Source organism: Rhinopithecus roxellana, chromosome 13 (assembly GCF_007565055.1).
Source record: "Rhinopithecus roxellana isolate Shanxi Qingling chromosome 13, ASM756505v1, whole genome shotgun sequence".
NCBI classification, from domain to species: domain Eukaryota; kingdom Metazoa; phylum Chordata; class Mammalia; order Primates; family Cercopithecidae; genus Rhinopithecus; species Rhinopithecus roxellana.
The window spans coordinates 222,885-244,925 of NC_044561.1; the positions used below are offsets into that span (position 1 = coordinate 222,885).

Consider the following 22,041-nt stretch of genomic DNA (forward strand, 5'->3'; position numbering starts at 1 on the left):
GCCGGCTGGGCGCAGTGGCTCATGCCTGTAATCCCAGAACTTTGGGAGGCTGAGGCAGGCGGGTCACCTGAGGTCAGGAGTTCGAGATCAGCCTGACCAACATGGAGAAATTCCCTCTCTACTAAAAATACAAAATTAGGCCGGGCGCAGTGGCTCATGCCTGTAATCCCAGCACTTTGGGAGGCTGAGGCGGGCGGATCACGAGGTCAGGAGATCGAGACCATCCTGGCGAACACAGTGAAACCCCGTCTCTACTAAAAATACAAAAAAAAATTAGCCGGGCATGGTGGCGGGCGCCTGTAGTCTCAGCTTCTCGGGAGGCTGAGGCAGGAGAATGGCGTGAACCTGGGAGGTGACGGAGCTTGCAGCGAGCGGAGATCGCGCCACTGCACTCCAGCCTGGGAGACAGAGCAAGACTCTGTCTAAAAACAAGGTGGTGCACGCCTGTAATCCCAGCTACTCAGGAGGCTGAGGCAGAAGAATGGCTTGAACCCAACAGGTAGAGGTTGTGGTGAGCCAAGATCCCACCATTGCACTCCAGCCTGGGCCGTAAGAGTGAAACTCCGCCTCAAATAATAATAATAATAATAATAACAACAAAAAATAAGCCTGTAAAATTTAGACATTGCAAACATCTTCTCCTAGACTGTCACCTTCCTGTGAACTTTACCTGTGATATTCTTAGTAATAAAAATGTTAAAAAAAAAAAAAAAAAAAGGCTGGCCAAAACCCACTAAAACTAAGACGGCAATGACAGTAACCTCTGATTGTCCTCACTGCTACACTCCCACCAGCACCCTAAGAGTTTACAGATGCCACGGCAACGTCAGGAAGTTACCCTATATGGTCTAAAATGGGGAAGCATGAATAATCCACTTTCTGTTTAGGATATAATCAAGAAACAACCATAAAAACGGGCAACCAGCAGCCCTTGGGGCTGCTCTGCCTATGGAGTAGCCATTCTTTACTCCTTTACTTTCTTTTTTTTTTTTTTTTTTTTGAGACGGAGTCTCGCTCTGTCACCCGGACTGGAGTGCAGTGGCCGGATCTCAGCTCACTGCAAGCTCCGCCTCCCGGGTTTACGCCATTCTCCTGCCTCAGCCTCCCGAGTAGCTGGGACTACAGGCGCCAGCCACCTTGCCCGGCTAGTTTTTTTTTGTATTTTTTAGTAGAGACGGGGTTTCACCGTGTTAGCCAGGATGGTCTCGAACTCCTGACCTCGTGATCCACCCGTCTCGGCCTCCCAAAGTGCTGGGATTACAGGCTTGAGCCACCGCGCCCGGCCTTATTCCTTTACTTTCTTAATAAACTTGCTTTAACTTTACTCTGTGGATTCCACCGAAATTCTTTCTTGCACGAGATCCAAGAACCATCTCTTGGGGTCTGGATTGGGACCCCTTTCCAGTAACAGTAGGTTCTTAATACCTGTTTGTGGAATGCCTAGAACCTAAACTCTTTAAGTCCTGGTCTGAGAAATGCAGTAGAGTGGAATGAGGAGAACCTGGAATTAGACTCAAGTTTAAAAATCAGGTTTTTCACTAACAAGCTACGTAGCCTTAGACAAATTATCTCTCAGAACGTCTGTTTTCATATGGGCATACAATACTTATTTTGCTAGAATGCTGTGTCAGTGAAATGAGCACTTGCTGCAGTGTGACTCAGAGGGTACCCAAAAATGTTCAACATTATTAGTTACTATTTCCAATGGCAGGCAAATTATAATCATGGGTATGCCACACATAAGTACATGTAAGTACATATACTGGAGAGAATTTAAATGGAGTTTTAAGTATTTCACAATACCTCTCAAAAACAAGTATATAAAAAAATTAACGTAAAGCAAAAAAATATTCAGACCTGATAAATGGTCTTGAAAGACTAGAAACATACACTGCAGTTTTAGATTTCATTATAGTATCATTTAAGTGAGGGGTTATAAATGTGATGGAAAATAAAATAAACACAACATAGAGGAGGAAAAACAAAGATCATTATAGGGAATTTTCAGAGACAATAAAATGAGCCAGGTATAGAATATAAGTTCTTTAAATTTGGGTCTAGACTACTGGTAATTTGGCCCCAAAGAAAATCACCTTTGGTCTGTTTCTACCTGGGCTCTTGAATTCTACTTTCCCATACATGACTGAATTTCCAAATAGTAACCACTGATCCATTACAAATGTAAATCACATCATTAAACTTACATATTCCCCACTCCCCACAAAGGCTTCCCACTGTACTTGAAATCAAGTGCTGGCTTTAAGTGCAACAGTCCTAACTGACAACAACCAAAACGTCCATCGACATGGCCTGTGGCTACCATATTAGATCATTATGTGGCTGACTCTCACATAGGTCTCAGCAATAATCTTCTGAGGCTTCTCCTCAGAAGCCTTCTAAAACCAATCTAAAGTAGCGCTCTCCCCCAGCACATTGTTCTTTATTTTTTTTGGAGCACATATCACATTATCTCAAACTATTTTATTTGTTCTATTATTTGTATTCTATTATAATGTAAGCACCAGAAAAACTGGTGTCTTTTGTTCAATACTGTTATCACCAGTGGCTAAAACGGTGCCTGGCACAAAGTAGACATTCAATAATTATATAGTGAATACATAAACACACAACTTTCCAAATCTTTAATTACATGTTGTATAGAGTAAACCTTGGGTAGACAAAATACTATAATCTCAAAATGACTTACCACTGGCATGCAGAAAGTTAACTTATCAGGCTACTTCCTCCAAAAGGCTTTCATTGACAACCCCAGCCTGAGCTGTCTCTCATATAACTCTTTAGCATCCAGTACTTCCTCTCATCGTAACTCTTATTACATTGTAACTAAGTTACTTGGTTGTATCTCCCACTGAACTGTCTCTTGACTGAAATAAGTATGTCAACTGCTTGAGTACTTTTTTCACACGTAAGTCACTACTTCATTTTTCTAAACCAAAGCATGGAAGAGCTGGGAAGTAATTAAGGCCCAGTAATCTAGAGGTCATAGTATGACCTCTAGATTATATGCTGTGTCTATTAGCAACAGGTTCCATTTGCTTATGAGGTACTGCCTGAAGCTTCCAGGGAAATATATAGGGGAAACAGTCCAGAGGATTCAGGATGGTCTGCTATGACTCTGGACTAGCTCTATCTGGACGGCCTAGTCCCTACACTGACCCCAGAATGACACCATAATGCAGCCCTCTCTGACATATTTGTAACTCTGCTTGCCACATAATCAGTATCCTCATCTCCTAGCGCATGGTAATAACATTGTCTTTAATATAAAGATGTACCTATTTGTAGTCACTACCTCTATCACCACCACCAGCAGAGCCTGAGCTGAGGAAACCACGGTTCTCAATACCCAGCACACCCACTTCCAATTATCTGTTAAAACATGGTGGATTACTATGAAGTTCTAGGAGTGCAAAGATATGCTTCACCTGAGGACATTAAAAAAGCTTATCATAAAGTGGCACTTAAATGGCACCCTGATAAAAATCCAGAAAATAAAGAAGCAGCAGAGAGAAAATTCAAAGAAGTAGCTGAGGCATACGAGGTATTATCAAATGATGAAAAACGGGACATTTATGATAAATATGGCAAAGAAGGATTAAATGGAGGTGGAAGTCATTTTGACGATGAATGTCAGTATGGCTTCACATTCCATAAGCCAGATGATGTTTTTAAAGAAATTTTTCATGAAAGGGATCCATTTTCTTTTCACTTCTTTGAAGACTCGCTTGAGGACCTGTTAAATCGTCCAAAAAGCTCCTATGGAAACGGAAACAGAGACGCAGGATCCTTCTTCTCTACCTCCAGTGAATATCCAATTTTTGAGAAATTTTCTTCATATGATACAGGATATACATCACAGGGTTCATGGGGGCATGAAGGCCTTACTTCTTTCTCTTCCCTGGCTTTTGATGATAGTGGAATGGACAACTACATATCTATCACAACTTCAGACAAAATTGTTAATGGCAGAAATATTAATACAAAGAAAATTACTGAAAGTGATCAAGAAAGAGAAGCTGAAGATAATGGAGAGTTGACCTTGTTTCTTGTAAATAGTGTGGCCGATGAAGAGGGCTTTGCAGAAGGATGCAGCTGGAGAAGACAGTCATTGAACAACAACTATTCACCAAAGTCTCACAGCTCCAAACATGTATCTCAACTGTACTTTTGTGGACAATGATGAGGGAGGTATATCTTGGGTTACCAGCAACCGGGATCCCCCTACTTTCTCAGCAGGAGTCAAAGAGGGTGGTAAGAAGAAAAAAAAGAAGCGTAAAGAGGTGCGAAAGAAGTCTACCAAAAGGAATTGTTAAATTGACTCTTCAAACATAACATTTGAACACAATTGTGTGTGTTTTGGTTAATCACAAATTTTGTAGATAACACTTGTTTAATACTAAGAGCTTTTCAACACTCTTAGCAGGATTGTGGACATTTGGTTAGTAGTTGTTTGGATTGGGTATGTCAGAAAAGGATGAGTTTGTTGTGACAGTTGGTGCTATCAAGAATTTGCCTGGGTAATATAGTGAGATCTTGTCTCTACAAAAAATTTAAAAATTAGCCAAGTGTGGTGGCACGCACCTTGTAGTCCCAGCTACTCAGGAAGCTGGTAGGACTGCTTGAGCCTGGGAGACATAGGTTGCAGTGCACTGAGATCATGCCACTGCACTCCAGCCTGGGCGACAAAGTGAGACCCTGTCTAAAAAAAAAAAGGAATTTGGAAAACTGCAAAGAGTTTTTTACTTCAGAATTTTTCTTTAGTAGAGTGTATAGCCTATTTTATTTCTTTTCTCTAATTAAAACCACTATACACATTTCTGAAACATGCATAACATTAGGAGACAAGAAGGTATTAAGACACACAGGTTCAGACTATATAATTATTCATGAAATGGCTTTTTTCCAATGGAGGTACAGCATTTGATGCATAACTTAAAGGTACTACACATTAAAAATTAAAGTATAAAGTATTTTAAGTTAAAAATAGACTTAGTTGGGTGCAGTGGCTCACACGTGTAATCCCAGCATCTTGGGAGGCCCAGGAAGGAGGGTTGCTTGAGGTCAGAATTTCACAACAGTCTGGGTAACATAAAGAGACCTGTCCTCTATGAAAAAATTTTTTAAAAACTTTAGCTAGGTGTGGTAGTGCGTGCCTGTAGTCCTAGCTACTCAGGAGGCTGAGGTGGGAGGATTGCTTGAGCCCAGGAGTTTGAGATTGTAGGGAGCTATGATATTGCCATTGCACTCCAGCTGACAGAGTGTGACCCTGTCTCTAAAGAAAAACAGTAAAAAATTTAAAAAATTAAAAAATGGGTAACATTGTAAATTTTATGTAGTATATTTTACCACTTTTTTTTTTAAGGCCAGTCTTACCCTGAATTCCTCAGAGCAGTCTGTATGGTAGGCCATCAGTGAATCACTCCAGATAGGAAACTTTCTATTTTTGTTTAGAGTTTGTACACAAAATCTACAAATACATTACATTGAAATACCACCTATAGCCATTTTAATTTAGTCATGTTGGCAGAAAAACAGATGGGTTACAAATACATCCGATATCGAGCAAATGGTTTGAGTTACGTCTCGCAGCACTAAAACTTATTCACCTTTGGCCAAATACAAATACAAAATTGGAAAAAAAATGATAATATCTGCTATTTTTAAAAAACAGTTATAGTCAAGAGCTTGTGTTTTGTATCGGCATTTGATTTTTAGTGGGCAGATGGGAGAAGGAAAGGTTATTTATTCTACAGAAGAGACTGGGGACAATTCATATTAAAAGTTTATTTTCAGAAAATAAAATAATAAAAGCCCAGGGTATTTTAAATGCTTCTTATATAAGATGCGATATTTAGTAAAGTTTATCTGTTATCATGTATGTGGTAGTAAAGTTGAAAAAAACTGCAATTTTCCAAAAACTAAAGCAAAAATCAGTGTCTCAGAAAATTTAAGAATGTAATGACATGCCCTGTAGTCCATTTCTTCACTCTTAACAGAAAACCAAAAATTTAGATTTAATCATCTTACTCAATAGCTTAAAATTCCTCAAAGTTTTCCCACCATCTAAAGGAAAAAGCTAATTGTTTCTTAACATAATATACAAGGCCCTCCATAAGCCAGCCACCAGCTTTTTCCCAACTTGATTTCCTATCAGCTTCTTGTGCCCATCTTATGCTCTAGCTCAACTTTTTCCAAAATCTGTTCCAGGGATACCAGTTCAAGACTCATCACAGAAAAGGGGTCCATGGTCAAATACATTTTTACACATTTTGCAAATTACTGCTGAACACATCTCTTAGAAACCTAGACTATTAGGCTGGGCGCGGTGGCTCAAGCCTGTAATCCCAGCACTTTGGGAGGCCGAGACGGGCGGATCACGAGGTCAGGAGATCGAGACCATCCTGGCTAACACTGTGAAACCCCATCTCTACTAAAACATACAAAAAACTAGCCGGGCAATGTGGCGGGTGCCTGTAGTCCCAGCTACTCGGGAGCCTGAGGCAGGAGAATGGCATGAACCCGGGAGGCAGAGCTTGCAGTGAGCTGAGATCCGGCCACTGCACTCCAGCCCTGGCGACAGAGTGAGACTCCGTCTCAAAAAAAAAAAAAAAAAAAAAAAAAAGAAACCTAGACTATTAAGGGCTGGGTGCAGTGGCTCACACTTGCAATCTCAACACTTTGAGAAGAAGCTGAGGTGGGAGGATCACTTGATCCTAGTTCAAGTTTACCCTGGTCAACATGGTGAGACCCCATCTCCAAAAAAAGATTTAAACTATTATGTACATGAAATGCAGCATTCCCCAAAAGTATCTGATCACAGAATCATTTTCGTGTAATGCCTACTATTTTATCTAAGAACATATTTCAAAAAAGCTTTTCCTAAACCGGGGGCGGTGGCTCACGCCTGTAATCCCAGCACTTTGGGAGGCCGAGGCTGGCGGATAATCCGAGGTCAGGAGTTTAAGACTAGTCTGGCCAACATGGTGAAACCCCGTTTCTACTAAAAATACATAAATTAGCCAGGCATGGTGGCGGGCACCTGTAATCCCAGCTACTCGGGAGGCTGAGGCAGGAGAATCGCTTGAACTCCGGAGGTAGAGGTTGCAGTGAGCCAAGAGATCGCGCCATTGCACTCGGGCCTGGGCAAGAGTCAGACTGTCTTTAAAAAAAAAAAAAAAAAAAATCTTCTCCAGCCATACTACATGATTGCAATGCTTAGTGTTGGTCATATCTTTTCAGAGTTCTGTGCCTTTACAAGCGTTCCTTCTGGTAGTATGGCTCTTTTAGTCATGTTGGTGAGAGTCTTTCAAATAAAAGCAAATTCCAGGCCGGACGCGGTGGCTCAGAGAGGAGGGTGGATCGCTTGAGGCCAGGAGTTCGAGATCCGCTTGGCCAACATGGCAAAACCTGGTCTCTACTACAATTACGAAAATTAGCCGGGCGTGGTGGCACGTGCCTATAATCCTAGCAACCTCGGGAGGCTGAGGCACGAGAATTGCTTGACCCCAGGAGGCAGAGGATGCAAATGAGCAGAGATTGCCACTGCACTCCAGGCGGAGAGACAGAATGAGGGCCTGTCTCAAAAAAAAAGACTGAACAATTGCACATCTTTCTTTTCACCTAATCCCACGGAGAGTTACGTCTTTCTGCAGCTTTACTATGAGAACTGAAGAATAAGTTCTGTGCACTGGACAATAACTTTTTATTTTTTATAGTAAGAAGTCGATGTAATTAACATTCCATTTTAAATGAATTCAAATATATCAACATAAACATATGCCAAGACATAGCTTTGATGTCAAATACCATACGTGCTGGTTCACACATTGTTTATATATTGGCCCAAAAAAACTGAAATACAATCCAATGGCAGATCCGCCTGCAAGGAAGGTGATTCAATTTTCACTGATTAAGCTTTATGTTCATCAGATTAATTGCTCGCAATAAAGGACACGCTACAAAAAATTATTCCCCTTAATCCTTCGTCTTGTCTTTACAAACAGGACTTTCAGACACAGAATGCCCCAGGAGTATTTCCAAACAGTTACCTTTCCTAAGAGGAGCTGCTTAAATAATTTGTGTTACCAAGACATGCTTCGTGTATATTCTGGGGCAAGCTCTCATGCCTAACGGAAACAAGAGCTACTTGATGTGAGACACTTTGTCACTTATACCACTTATTTGTGATAATAGCCACAACTTCGGAGTCCGAGAAACTTGGAAGACAGCCCCTCTGGGGGACGGCACACTTTTCTCTCTGCAGTCATTTCGGCTTCACAGAATACCTCAACGGTAGAGAACACACTGGGCCCACCCCTTTCCAGGAGTAGCCGGTATAGATGAAATCCGCGGAGAGCACAGAGGGTTGGGGAGCGGAGGCCCCACCAGGAGAAGGGTCGGCCGAAACAGGGATCGCCTGAGACCAACTTGGGTCCCTCCAAGGGACACCATGGGAGAAGACCGTGGGAGGAGAGTCTAACCTGAGAGACCGCGGATGTTTGCTACAGCGGGAACCAGCTTGAGGGCTGAGAGCAGCCAAGGCATGACGGCCTAACTCACGCGTCGGGAAGAGAAAGAGGGTAACCGCCTGCAGCGCCGCGTCGCCAGGAAACCGGGCCAGCCCCCCCTCTTCCGGCAGACGTCGCTCCCGGGCCTTCCTTGCGCGGCGGCGCAGGGTGTGACGTCATGCCCCGAGGTGGGACCGCCCCTACGGTTCCACACCCTTTTTTAGGTCGGGGTGTTGAGTTTTACTCGGTGCACGCAGCCACACAATATGTTCTTGGACGTTGCTCCCTGGAGGGGATGCTATCTACCGCCTCCTTGAAGGCGCCCATTTCTGGGGTTGCCCGATCCAGGGAGCTGGTTCGTAGTTAAGAATATGAGAATGTATGCGCAGGGAGGCAGGCAACAGCACGAACAGCCACGCTTCTAGAAGGTTCTAGGGAGCGCGCAAGAGTAGCGCAGAGAGCGTAGGAATGAGCAGGCAGAGGACCCGGGGTCACGAGACCGTTGGTGGGAGGAGCCAGCAGCCGGGGAGGTTCTGGTCTGTTCTGCCTCGCGGCAGCCGCCCCCTTCTGCGCGGTCACGCCGAGCCAGCGCCTGGGCCTGGAACAGGGCCGTAGTCCCCCAGCTTCACCCACCACCTCTCTACCATGGACCCCCGCAAAGTGAACGAGCTTCGGGCCTTTGTGAAAATGTGTAAGCAGGATCCGAGCGTTCTGCACACCGAGGAAATGCGCTTCCTGAGAGAGTGGGTAGAGAGGTGAGACCCAGGCCTGAGGACCGTTGGGGGCGGGGAGAAGCACGGCCCCAGGGGAGCCGGGCCTGAGCTGGCTCCGGCCGGCGGGCGAGGCGGGGTCGCAGCCCCTTCTTTGCCCGGGAAAGGGAGGCGACTGCGATGGGTCATGGAGGATCGCGAGCCCTTGGTAGTAGTACAGGAGCCGCGGGGAGCCGGAGGCAGAGCTGGGTTCCTCGCACCCTGAGGTTGCCAGGGGTGTATCTTGGGCGAAGTACAAAAACAGGACTGCGGATACGTCGACACTGGAGACGCGAGGAGTGAGAACTGCAAGACTTAGCTTTGGCGTGAGGTGGTTTTTTCTTTCAGTCTCGTGTGCCCTGCTCAGGTCTCATTGGTGCATAGCGGTTCCTTTACGCACTATCCCTTTACATTGTGTTAATATAACACTAGTAAAAGTTACAAAATTGTTATATTTAGTAAGTTAGAATTAAAATGATAACTGCAAAAATGATTGTCTTTACAGCGCTTCTAGCTGCGTAGGATTATCTTGAGAATCACTTATTATATCTCCGTTACTTGGCAGTATTATCACTCCAAACACTTCTGAGAAAAATAGTTTTTCAAGTCCTGGCATGTTTCCAGGATGTATTCTTGTTGTCTTTAACTGTAGAGTACTTCGCTACGTGCAAGGAGTTAATTTTCAAGGCACTGTGCATGGCGCTAGGAAACAGTATAAGTACTATTTAGGGATACAGACGAATAAACACAAAAGTTCGTTTTCATATTTACTATATAATAGTAATTAGCACTTTACGTTTTGAAGGAGCACCGAAGAGAGAAAAAGTGAGAAGGAAGTCTTCCCTAAGATGACTTTTTAAAAAGTTATTACTAATGGGTAACTGAAACGATGACATACAAATTGCACTAAACAGGGAAAAATAGCAACTATGCAGACCATTGCGACTCTTAAGAGGTGCTATTGTGAACATTATCTATTTAGTGATTTTTCTCTTTTAGAGATAGGGTTTGGCTATATCATCCAGGCCGCATACAGTGGCGGGATCACTGCAGCCTCTCATTCCTGCGCACAGACGATCCTCCTGCCTCAGCCTCCCAGGTGGCTAGCAGTGCAGGATCGAGCCACCATACTTGGCTAATTTAATTTTTTTGTAGAGATGGGGGTCACATTAAGTTGCCCAGGCTTGTCTTGAATTCCTGGCATCAAAGGACTCCCCTGCCTCCCAAAGTGGTGGTATTACAGGCGTCAGCCACTTCACCCAGCCTGATATTTTTATATGGGAAGATGAGCTCATGATTACCAAATAGCTCAAAGAGTATCAACAACAGGCTGGTTCTAAGGAAAAAACTCGTTACAATCTGTCAACGTTGTGTATTTTTTTCCTCTAAGTAGTTTTTCAATCTTTAACTCCCTAATTGTCTTAACTACTGAAAGACTTTTACTTATATGTGAAATTCTAGACTATTTAATATTATTATGTTAATAGTAACTATGACTATTGGTAAAAAGTCTATTTTGCAAATTCCTCAACCGGGAAATGTCAGGATTAGGAATTGAGGGCTAGATTTTAGTCGTTTTCTCTATTGAACAGCTTGATGATCCAAAAGCCTTTAAGATATTTGTATGCTTTTATCCTAATTATAGGAAAGAACCTGCAATTAATAAATTCTTTCTAAAATTCCAGGTAAAGTAAACAAGTATCACAGGAAGAAATAGCTGGCTCCAAGAGCTGACTCCACTTTAAGTGGATACAATGTTTTTGTTCCATTCTTACTAGTGAGGAAGAGGAGACACAGAAGAAAAAATTAACGCATAAGAACAGTGTCCTCCTGACTTGTGCTGGAGTGATTGTGCCTATATAGAGAATTCCAGTTGAAGGTCTGCAAAATATTTGTCAGGCACTACTATCTCCCCCCGCCCCCCAAAAACAACAACAACAAATCGTCATATACTTTATTTTAACATAGGTAATTCCAGTTTTTCTTTCTGATTCACTTACATTCTCGTGGCATCCTGAGTTGGCTGAAGTATGGGGTGAAGCATCATGGCATATACGTTGAGACTTTATTCTGAACTTAAATTGAGATATTTAATATAGAAGCTTTTTCTCTTTATTTCTGTATTTAAACTAAGATTTTTATAAACTCTTGAGGCCTTTGAGTTTGTGTCCATTTCTCTCTCTGCTTTCATCAGTCTGCAGTTCAAGATTATGGCTGATGGGGCTGAATACGGAGACTTCTAGGTCCAGACATATTCCTAGGCCTGATCCTCCTGTTAGGGTTACTCAAGTTGAAAGCATCTCAGTTTCTCACAGGCTTAGCTGTTGAAGAACAGTACATTTGCCTATTTGTTGTAATTACTAGCATTGTTTATAGCTTAGTTTTATTTGACATAAGGATTTATTAGTTTAACCTTTTAAATTGCACAAAGAGAAGTACTAAAAGTCTGAACTAGTTGTTAGTGAGGATCCAGGAGACTGTTCTTTTCAAGAACTGTGTTTTGAGATGTTTTTGTTTTCCCCATTTTAGAGACAGAAGCATTCTCCCACTCTATTTTCTCCCGTTTAACAATTTAGTATCTTCTATGTGCTTTCATGGCTTTACTTGATGGTAATTTTTTTTTTTTTTTCTTTTTTTTTTGAGACGGAGTCTCGCTGTGTCGCCTGGGCTGGAGTGCAGTGGCCAGATCTCAGCTCTCTGCAAGCTCCGCTGCCTCCCGGGTTCACGCCATTCTCTCGCCTCAGCCTCCCAAGTAGCTGGGACTACAGGCGCCCGCCACCTCGCCCAGCTAGTTTTTTTTTTGTATTTTTTAGTAGAGACGGAGTTTCACCATGTTAGCCAGGATGGTCTCGATCTCCTGACCTTGTGATCCACCCGTCTCGGCCTCCCAAAGTGCTGGGATTACAGGCTTGAGCCACCGCGCCCGGCCTACTTGATGGTAATTAAGATCAAAGAGAGTGTCTTTGTATTCTACTCGCTAGCACAGTACATGGCACATGGCTTTTCTAAATATTGTAAAGGAAATGAACAGAATGCATTTCTACCCTCAATATAGGATTTAGAGTGTAGCAACCAATTTTTTGTACATGTGTATAAATAACCATAGCACAAAGCAGATTAGAAGGTTATCAAATTAAGAGAATTGTGAATGAAGTTTTGTGTGATACTATGTGAGAAAGGTCTCTACACTGGTCCTACTTGATTGTGTAACATAAAAGCCTGTAGTGGCAAAGTCCAAGTGGCAGTTTTTGGCCAGAAAGTAGCTTGTTCTAAGGCTTGGAAGCATTAATTGAAATTTCGTACCTCCCAGTTGGTGTTTTCTTCCATTAGTTAACTAGAATTTAGGATGTGAGAAACTAAATCTAGCTTATGAGTAAATCCTTTTTTTTTTTTTAAGTTTTTATTTTTTTGCAACAATTTCTAGCTCAGAGAAAAATTGCAGGTATGATACAAATAAATTTTTTCTGAACTAGTTGAAAGTAAGCTGCCAACATTATGCCCCAACACCACTGAGTGTGTATTTCCTACAAACAAAGTCTTTACAATACAGATATTAAACTTAGGAAACTAATACTGATGCATGCATGCTATCTAATCCTCAGATTTATGTGTTGCATTTAGTTGCCGTGTCACCTAGTCTCCATTCTGATACAGTTCCTCAGTCTTTCCTTGAGATTCATGATCTTGACAGTTTGAATATTATAGTCAAGTTATTTTGTAGACTTTCTCTAAATTTGGATTTGTCTGGCCTTCCCTGAGGGTTGGATTTAGCTTAATACATTTCTTGGCAGGAATATCACTTCCCAAAGTTAGTGTACTGTTAAGTTATACTATGTCTGGATGTCACCCTGAATACATTCCTGACACTGCATTTTGAAACTTAGGAAGAACAGGCCGGGCGCGGTGGCTCAAGCCTGTAATCCCAGCACTTTGGGAGGCCGAGATGGGCGGATCACGAGGTCAGGAGATCGAGACCATCCTGGCTAACACGGTGAAACCCCGTCTCTACTAAAAAATACAAAAAACTAGCCGGGCGAGGTGGCGGGCGCCTGTAGTCCCAGCTACTCGGGAGGCTGAGGCAGGAGAATGGCGTAAACCCGGGAGGCGGAGCTTGCAGTGAGCTGAGATCCGGCCACTGCACTCCAGCCTGGGCGACAGAGCGAGACTCCGTCTCAAAAAAAAAAAAAAAAAAAAAAAGAAACTTAGGAAGAACATAGTGTAAGAAACCTTGTGTCTTCATTAAAATTTAACTACAAAGGACTGGTGATTACCGTGCTCTTTCGCAAAGTAGTATCTCCATAGAAAAGAATTTTGTGATGTCTGTATGCCTGTTCCTTATCATTAAGTCATTTTACTTTGCTGAATTGCAGATTAGGATGTTTTGGATCATGTAATCTTTATTGTTGACGTGGGAGCTATTCCGTATTAAGGGTACTGAGTAACATTTTTTTCTGTCATATTAAGCATGATGGGAAAAGTAGGCATATTTTCTGTTTGAATGGTGCTTATAAGAAATTCCAAATTCTGTTTCTTTTCGTTCCACTTGCTACTTTGCATTTATACTTTTGCTGCATATTGAGATCCTCAGATGATACTGAAAGAGTGAAAAGGCAAGCCACATGGTAGGAGAAAATATTTGCAACACATAAAGCTGACAAGGGGTTCATATGCAGAATATACAAACGACACGTTCAAATAAAGACAATCTTTTAGAAAGCTAGATGAGAGTTGAACTTTACAAAAAAAGTCTTTTCAAATGAGCAGTAAATACATGAAAAGGGACTCAACTGCAATGAGATGCCAGTAGACACGTATCAGAATGGCTAAAAAAAAGATGGACAATAGCTAAGTGTTGGCCAAGGGGTGGAACAGTTGGAATTCTCATGGGTTGCTGATAAAAGTGTAAATTGATAAAAGAACTTCGGAAAACTGATACTCATTTAAATTCAACCTGCACATACCCTTATGGCCACAAATTCCACCCAATTGAAATGAATGTAAATGTAGATATGACAACTCTAGTTACAAAGAATCAGGCCAGGCCTGGTGGCTCATGCCTGTAATCCCAGCACTTTGGGTGGCTGAGGCGGGCAGATCACAAGGTCAGGAGATCGACACCATTCTGGCTAACATGGTGAAACCCCGTCTCTACCAAAACAAAATATTAGCCAGGTGTGGTGGCATGCGCCTGTAATCCCAGCTACTTGGGAGTCTGAGGCTGGAGAATCACTTGAAACCAGGAGGTAGAGGTTGCAGTGAGCCAAGATCACGCCACTGCACTCCAGCCTGGGTGACAGAGTGAGACTCCATCTCAAAAAAAAAAAAAAAAAAAAGAATCAACCCTTTCTGTTTTCAAAGTTAGTATATCCATTGTTTTACATAGTTAATGACTTTTTATTTTTTGTTTTTTTTTAAACATGTACATTTTATTGAATGCCATTGTAGAAAAGTGTGTGAGGATAAAGGGCTGATACAGGACTCGGCTCCAGGGGCAGGGCGAGGAATGGAAGGTGGAGCACGTGGGATACAGGTTATGGGCAGAGCTCCTGGCCTGAATGATGTCTCCTGATCTGTCAATAGACTTGGAAGATCAATACTGGGATGATGATGAGCAGAATGGTCATGAGGATGCCCAAAATCAGGGCCCAGATGTTCAGGCACTTGGCGGTGGAGGCATAGTCCTGGGCCCCAGTCAGGTCGCCAACCATCTTCCCGTCCCTAGACTTCATGGAGTAGGCGAATGCTATGAAGCCCAGGCAGCAGGGGTTCATGAAGAGGGTGTTGAACAGGGACCAGACGATGTGGTCGGGCACGGAGGTCTCACTGCGGATGTGGGTCATGGTGGACGTCCGGGGAGCAGGGTTGTGGGGCGCCCCCAGCACAGCCACCTCGTGCTCCTCCTTGAGCATCTCGTAGTTGTGGGGCTGGCCACTGTTGACAGGAGAGAAGAAGGTTTGGACTGTGTTTTTCTTTTTTTTTTTTTTTTTTTGAGACGGAGTCTCGCTCTATCGCCCAGGCTGGAGTGCAGTGGCCGGATCTCAGCTCACTGCAAGCTCCGCCTCCCGGGTTTACACCATTCTCCTGCCTCAGCCTCCCGAGTAGCTGGGACTACAGGTGCCCGCCACCTCGCCCGGCTAGTTTTTTGTATTTTTTAGTAGAGACGGGGTTTCACCGTGTTAGCCAGGATGGTCTCGATCTGCTGACCTCGTGATCCACCCGTCTCGGCCTCCCAAAGTGCTGGGATTGCAGGCTTGAGCCACCACGCCCGGCCTGGACTGTGTTTTTCATGGTGTCCTGCAAAGGCCAGCGATGGTCGGGTTAGTCTTTTTTCTTTGTTTTTAAGGCAAATTTTAATAATGTCTGTGTTGCTTCCAACTGTTGTGAAGTGTTCTCAAATCTATCAACCATTTTAGTAACTGGCATGTCGCAGGTAGCCCATATGCTATAGTGTCTGCACCAAATTGGAGCATGTAATGCTAATTCTTTGTGGTTTTTGTTTGTTTGTTTGTTTTTTGAGACGGAGTTTCACTCTTGTTGCCCAGGCTGAAGTGTAATGATGCCATGTTGGCTCACTGCAACCTCTGCCTCCCAGGTTCAAGCAATTCTCTTACCTCAGCTTCCCAAGTAGCTGGGATTACAGGCATGCACCACCACGCCTGGCTAATTTTGTAGAGATAGGGTTTCTCCATGCTGGTCAGGCTGGTCTCGAACTCCCCACCTCGGGTGATCTGCCTATCTCAGCCTCCCAACGTGCTGGGATTACAGGCGTAAGCTGCTGTGCCTGGCCACTTTGTATCTTTTTTCTTCCTCTTATAGTTATTTGCTTCTAATGAATTGTGTTGCCTTGGACTATTTGGGAAAGAAGAGTTTGTAGGGCCAGGAGAAAGTATTAATGGATGAGGTCGGGAGGGGTGTGTAAGAAGAAAATGTATAATGTGACGGGCATGCAAATATAAGCAAGAAAAGTCCTCGTAGGTCTCAGTCACAGGAAATAAACATTTTGAATTATTATATCATGACTGCATAGTTATTTCAGAAACTGCATATTTGAATTTAATTGAACTACTCTTATTTCAGGTTTCAAATTTTGGATTCAAATATACCTACTGAGTTGAATTCTAAGTTACCAGCTTCTACAAATGATTTTGTCATTCCGTGTTGACATATCTGCCTCTTTTCCTCTGGGAAGAGGCACAGCAAGCTATAAATTATGTTTATTAGACTCACTGAGGCAAAGAAAGGGGTTCATTAGCCAGTAGCCTAAAAATAAATAAAATTTTAAGCTGGAAAAAATTTGACCATAATAATACCACAGATTCAGATTAATTGAGAGTTTACTTTTGAATTTTGAAAAGGTAGTCATCTAAATGTCTAACATTATTTTTTAGGTATAAATAGATTGCGTGACAGTGAATTTTAATTTTCTAAACAAATTTCTTTTTTCTCCTCTTCAAGCATGGGGGGTAAAGTACCACCTGCTACTCAGAAAGCTAAATCAGAAGAAAATACCAAGGTAAGTTTTAATTTCATTTGTATGTTTCGTGATAAAGTACTATAAGATTTCTTAGGGGTTGTTTTTAAGCTGCTACTCTCCAATTATCACTCCTGATTTCCCCAAGATCACTTGGAAATAAGATCTTTTAAGACCTCTTTGTCTTTATAAACTTTGTAGACCGAGTTCGCTGGATTCTGATTTAGAACTGAGAATTTAGGGTTGGATGTTCACTGTTTTAGAATGCATGACAATAAAAATTACATGTATGGCCTGTAAGTGGTAAGCTCCGTGATGGTATGCATCCGTAGTCTTCATCATTGCCTTACAGTGTGTCATATACATTGTAAGTACTTTATTTATTATTTGCAGAGTAAATGAAGAAGTATCCCAGGTCAGGAATTTAATTTTTTTGCTCTACTACCTGAGTAATATTTCTGAATGTGAGTCATGGTGTTAGGTTAGCATATTTGCTTAAAGGATGTGTAAGATTAGGAGAAGGCTACCAGTAGCTGAAGTTGAGAGACAGATGAAGGGGAAAATACATGTTTAAGAACGTTTTGTTCTGTTTGTTTGTTTTTTCTTTTTTGAGACAAAGTCTCACTGTGTCCCAGGTCCGAGTGCAGTGGTACACTCTCGGCTCACTGCAACGTCAGCCTACTTGGGTTCAAGCGATTCTCCTGTCTCAGCCTCCCGAGTATCTGGGATTACAGGTGCATGCCACAATGCCCGGCTAATTTTTCTATTTTTAGTAGAAATGGGATTTTGCCGTGTTGGCCAGACTGGTCTGGAACTCCTGACCTCAAGTGATCCATCTGCCTCAGCCTCCCAAAGTGCTGGGACTAAGGTGTGAGTCACAACACCTGGCCAAGAATGCTTTCTTCATAATTTTTTATTTCTCTCTTCTGCCTTCATATCTAAAAGACTTTTTTTTTTTTTTTTTGCATATTTTCTGATTAGCTGTCTTACATTGATAAGAAAATTAGCTGTTTTATTATTTAGAAACTTAAACATTGGTATCTATTTGGATCTTAAAGGTAGAAGTTATGTCTGTTAAGAAGGAGAATGAGAAAAGGTAAGCAAAAGCCGAAAAAGTAGTTACCTTTTTTTAAAAGAGTCATTTATCAGAGTAGTATTTTCTGAGCCGTAGATATTTTGCCATTTAGCAAATGCATATGAAGGCAAAATTATATATATATATATTTATATATTTTTTTGAGACGGAGTCTCGTTCTGTCGCCCAGGCTGGAGTGCAGTGGCCGGATCTCAGCTCACTGCAAGCTCCGCCTCCCGGGTTCACGCCATTCTCCTGCCTCAGCCTCCCGAGTAGCTGGGACTACCAGCGCCCGCCACCTCACCCGGCTAATTTTTTGTATTTTTTAGTAGAGACGGGGTTTCATCATGTTAGCCAGGATGGTCTCTATCTCCTGACCTCGTGATCCGCCCGTCTCGGCCTCCCAAAGTGCTGGGATTACAGGCTTGAGCCACTGCGCCTGGCCGCAAAATTATATTTAACCTATGTGTCAGCTGAAAATTTTTTGTAAGAAAAACATTCTAAATTAGAGTTATGACTGGTCTTTTCAATATATTCTAGAATACCTACACTTTGCACATTTTATAGGGACTCAACAAATATTTTGTGACAAGGTAGGTCTTTGGTTCTAATTTTTTTTTTTTTTTAATTTTTAATTTTTAATTCTTTTGGTTGAGACGGAGTCTCGCTCTTACCGCCCAGGCTGGAGTGCAGTGGCGCAATCTCGGCTCACTGCAAGCTCCGCCTCCCGGGTTCATGCCATTCTCCTGCCTCAGCCTCCTGAGTAGCTGGGACTACAGGTGCCCACCACCACACCTGGCTAATTTTTTTGTGTTTTTAGTAGAGATGGGGTTTCACCATGTTAGCCAAGAGGGTCTCAATCTCCTGACCTTATGATCTGCCCACCTCGGCCTCCCAAAGTGCTGGGATTACAGGCATGAGCCACCACGCCCGGCCTTGGTTCTAATTTTTTAAGTAACAGGGAAGCAACCTAAAAAACTAGTTAATGATATATGGTTGAGTGAATAGGTGAAGATAGGCTGATAATGGTATATAATTCACAAGATACACAGCATTGTTAAATGCAAAAGGCAAAGGATAGAGTTGTTTCTTATACAGAGAGACTATTCTAGAATGGGATATACAAGAAACCACACTGATTACTTATAGGATGGGAAGAAAATGTTGCTTTCTATAATGTCATGTGCACTTTTAAATTCTTTGAATTTTCATTGTTTATTATTATAGTTCCACAAGTTCTTATTTGCAGTTCCAAAACTCAAAAACCCTTGTAAAGATTTTTATTAAATTTGACAATAAAACATAATGTGAGTGGACATGAGGCTATTTGTAATCTCTGAACTGTTCATTATCAATGTTCAAACTTTATTTTGAACAGTTTTTTTGTTTTTGAGACAAAGTCTTGCTCTGTCACCCAGGCTGGAGTGCAGTGGCATGATCTTGGCTCACTGCAACCTCTGCCTCCCAGGTTCAAGTGATTGTCCTGCCTCAGCCTCCCAAGTGGCTGGGATTACAGGCATGCACCACCACGTCTAGCTAATTTGTATTTTTAGTAGAGACGGTTTCACCATGTTGGCCAGGCTAGTCTTGAACTCAACCTGAAATGATCCACCCACCCCAGCCTCCCAAAGTGCTGGAATGCCAGGCATGAGCCACCATGCCTGGCCATATTTGAACAGCTTATACATACATTTGTAGAAATTAGTATAAATATTGGGTATGTTATTAAATACTGATACTGTTTGCCTTCCCTTTGCTAGGAAGAAAAACCTGATAGTAAGAAGGTGGAGGAAGACTTAAAGGCAGACGAACCATCAAGTGAGGAAAGTGATCTAGGTGAGGAGATGGTAGTTGGTTTGTATTTGAAAACCTGTGATGTGATCCTTTGTTGATTTTTATTAAAGTGACCTAAATCAGCACTGTGTAATAGAAATATAATGGCACATATGAAACTTAGAATGTTCTAATAGTCACATTTTAGAAAGTAAAAGGAAACAGATGAAATAAATTCAGATATTAATGTCATATTTGTTGAAATATTGACATGTGTAATCAATATTTTTTTGGGTTTTTTTTTTTGAGACGGAGTCTTGCTCTTGTCACCCAGGCTGGTGTGCAATGGCACAATCTCGGCTCACTGCAACCTCCGCTTCCCGGGTTTAAGCAGTTCTGCCTCAATCTCCCGAGTAACTGGGATTACAGGCACGTGCTACCATGCCCGGCTAATGTTTGTAATTTTAGTAAAGACAGGCTTTCACCATGTTGGCCAGGGTGGCCTTAAACTCCTGACCTCGTGATCCACCCACCTCGGCCTCCCACAGTGCTGGGATTGCGGGCGTGAGCCACTGTGCCTGGCCTCAATATATTGTTAATAAATTATTTTCCTTTTTTTAAGAGCGTTCAAACTCCAAAGGGTGTTTTACACATGTGGTATCCCTCAATTCAGATTTTACATTTTCATTGATAATAAATCAGACTTCATAATGTTTGTATTAGAAAAAGTTGGGTTACATATTAAAGTTGTTCTAAGCATACTTTAAAAGTTATCTTTTTTTTTTTTTTTCCTGTTTTTGAGGTGGAGTCTCACTGTGTTGCCCAGGTTGGAGTGCAGTGGCATGATCTCAGGTCACTGCAGCCTCCACCTCCCAGGTTCAATCAATTCTCATGCCTCAGCCGCCCTAGTAGCTGGGACTACAGGCGTTTGCCACCAGGCATGGCTGATTTTTTTTTTTTTTTTTTTTTTGTAGAGATGGTTTCGCCATGTTGGTCAGGCTGGTCTTGAATTCCTGATCTCAGGTGATCCACCTGCCTTGGCCTCCCAAAGTGTTGGGATTACAGATGTGAGCCACCATGCCCAGCCAAAAGTTTTCCTGTAACTGAATTGAGTACCAAAAAAATAGTATTTGTTTAGTACTTACAACCATGTTGATAAAACTGGTTCATATTTAGAGGAATTGTTATCTGTGCTATGAGTTTGGTTGGTTTTTTGCCACAAATTGACAAAATTTCTTCATGAATTTGAAAGTCCTGGCCGGGCGCGGTGGCTCAAGCCTGTAATCCCAGCACTTTGGGAGGCCGAGACGGGCGGATCACGAGGTCAGGAGATCGAGACCATCCTGGCTAACACTGTGAAACCCCGTCTCTACTAAAAAATACAAAAAACTAGCCGGGCGAGGTGGCGGGCGCCTGTAGTCCCAGCTACTCGGGAGGCTGAGGCAGGAGAATGGCATAAACCCAGGAGGCGGAGCTTTCAGTGAGCTGAGATCCGGCCACTGCACTCCAGCCCGGGTGACAGTGTGAGACTCCGTCTCAAAAAAAAAAAAAAAAAAGAAAGTCCTTTGGGGTATAAGTAAACCCCAGTTTATCAATTGGGAAATCTCTTATATTACAGAACCTAAAGAAAAGTACTTGAAATGTTTCAAACTTTGAATGTTTTTGGTTTTTTGTTTTTTTGTTTTTTTTTTTTGAGTCTTGAGTCTTGCTCTGCCAGCCAGGCTGGAGTGTGTTGGCACAATTTCGGCTCACTGCAACCGCTCCCTCCTGGGTTCAAGCGATTCTCCTGCCTCAGCCTCCCGAGTAGCTGGGACTATAGGTGTGTGCCACCATGTCTGGCTAATTTTTTTGTGTTTTCAAGAGAGATAGGGTTTCACCATGTTGGGCAGGCTGGTCTCAAACTCCTGACCTCAGGTGATCTGCTCGCCTTGGCCTCCCAGAGTTGTGGGATTATAGGCGTGAGCCACCACGCCTGGCCTGAATGAAATGATCTTTGATATCGTTAGAGTTCTTATATTCTATTGGCAGTTGTTTGAATGCTAAATTGAAGATCTTTTACTTTTTATAAAGTGCCTTTTTAGTCTTACTTTCTAGCAGTTGCTAAAACTACAATAAAGTTTTTAACCAACTCTCCACCCAAAAGTGTTTTCCTTTTTGTGTACAAATCAAACTTTGACGGTTAGACAAGCTTAGTTCCTGTTAAAAATTGATTAAATTTTTTTTACCCTGTTAAAGGGCATAAACTTTCAGCTACAATCTGAATGAATTCCAGAGATCCAGTATACAGCATGACTATAATACTGTATACTTGAAATTTGCTAAGAGACTAGATCTTCAGTATTCTAACCAAAAATAAATAAATATGTGCGATGCATAGGTTATTAATATGATGGGGTGAGAATCATTTCATTATGTGGGGTGCAGTAAAGTGAAACACAGTAAAAT

General features: G+C 42.3%; 3 protein-coding genes and 1 pseudogene across 5 annotated transcripts in view; 2 read left to right on the plus strand and 2 right to left on the minus strand.

Moving 5' to 3' along the window:
• The window catches only part of XPNPEP3 (X-prolyl aminopeptidase 3), a 70,615-nt gene extending 61,881 nt beyond the window's left edge, over nucleotides 1-8,734 (minus strand). The window contains exons 1-2 of one of the 2 annotated variants that reach the window (XM_010377722.2): nucleotides 8,502-8,631; nucleotides 4,616-4,716 (exon numbers count right to left, since the gene is read on the minus strand). In XM_010377722.2, coding sequence (XP_010376024.1) covers nucleotides 4,616-4,716; nucleotides 8,502-8,565 — 165 coding nt within the window. In that variant the 5' untranslated portion in view covers nucleotides 8,566-8,631. Of the gene's footprint in view, nucleotides 1-4,615; nucleotides 4,717-8,501 lie in introns of those variants that run through there. The other variant, XM_010377647.2, reaches the window with a different exon arrangement.
• DNAJB7 (DnaJ heat shock protein family (Hsp40) member B7) lies at nucleotides 3,401-4,334 on the plus strand. The gene is given in 2 exon segments (XM_010377827.2): nucleotides 3,401-4,183; nucleotides 4,185-4,334. Coding segments are annotated over 2 exon segments (933 nt in total).
• The window catches only part of ST13 (ST13 Hsp70 interacting protein), a 37,603-nt gene continuing 24,273 nt past the window's right edge, over nucleotides 8,712-22,041 (plus strand). Inside the window, exons 1-3 of the mRNA XM_010378025.2 lie at nucleotides 8,712-9,283; nucleotides 16,733-16,790; nucleotides 19,584-19,659. Of these exons, the coding sequence (XP_010376327.2) occupies nucleotides 9,174-9,283; nucleotides 16,733-16,790; nucleotides 19,584-19,659 (244 nt within the window). The 5' untranslated portion in view covers nucleotides 8,712-9,173. The remainder of the gene's footprint in view (nucleotides 9,284-16,732; nucleotides 16,791-19,583; nucleotides 19,660-22,041) is intronic.
• Nucleotides 14,691-15,241, minus strand: LOC104673756 (annotated as a pseudogene). Its single transcript, XR_004052498.1, has one exon. The product of XR_004052498.1 is annotated as an interferon-induced transmembrane protein 3 pseudogene (transcript).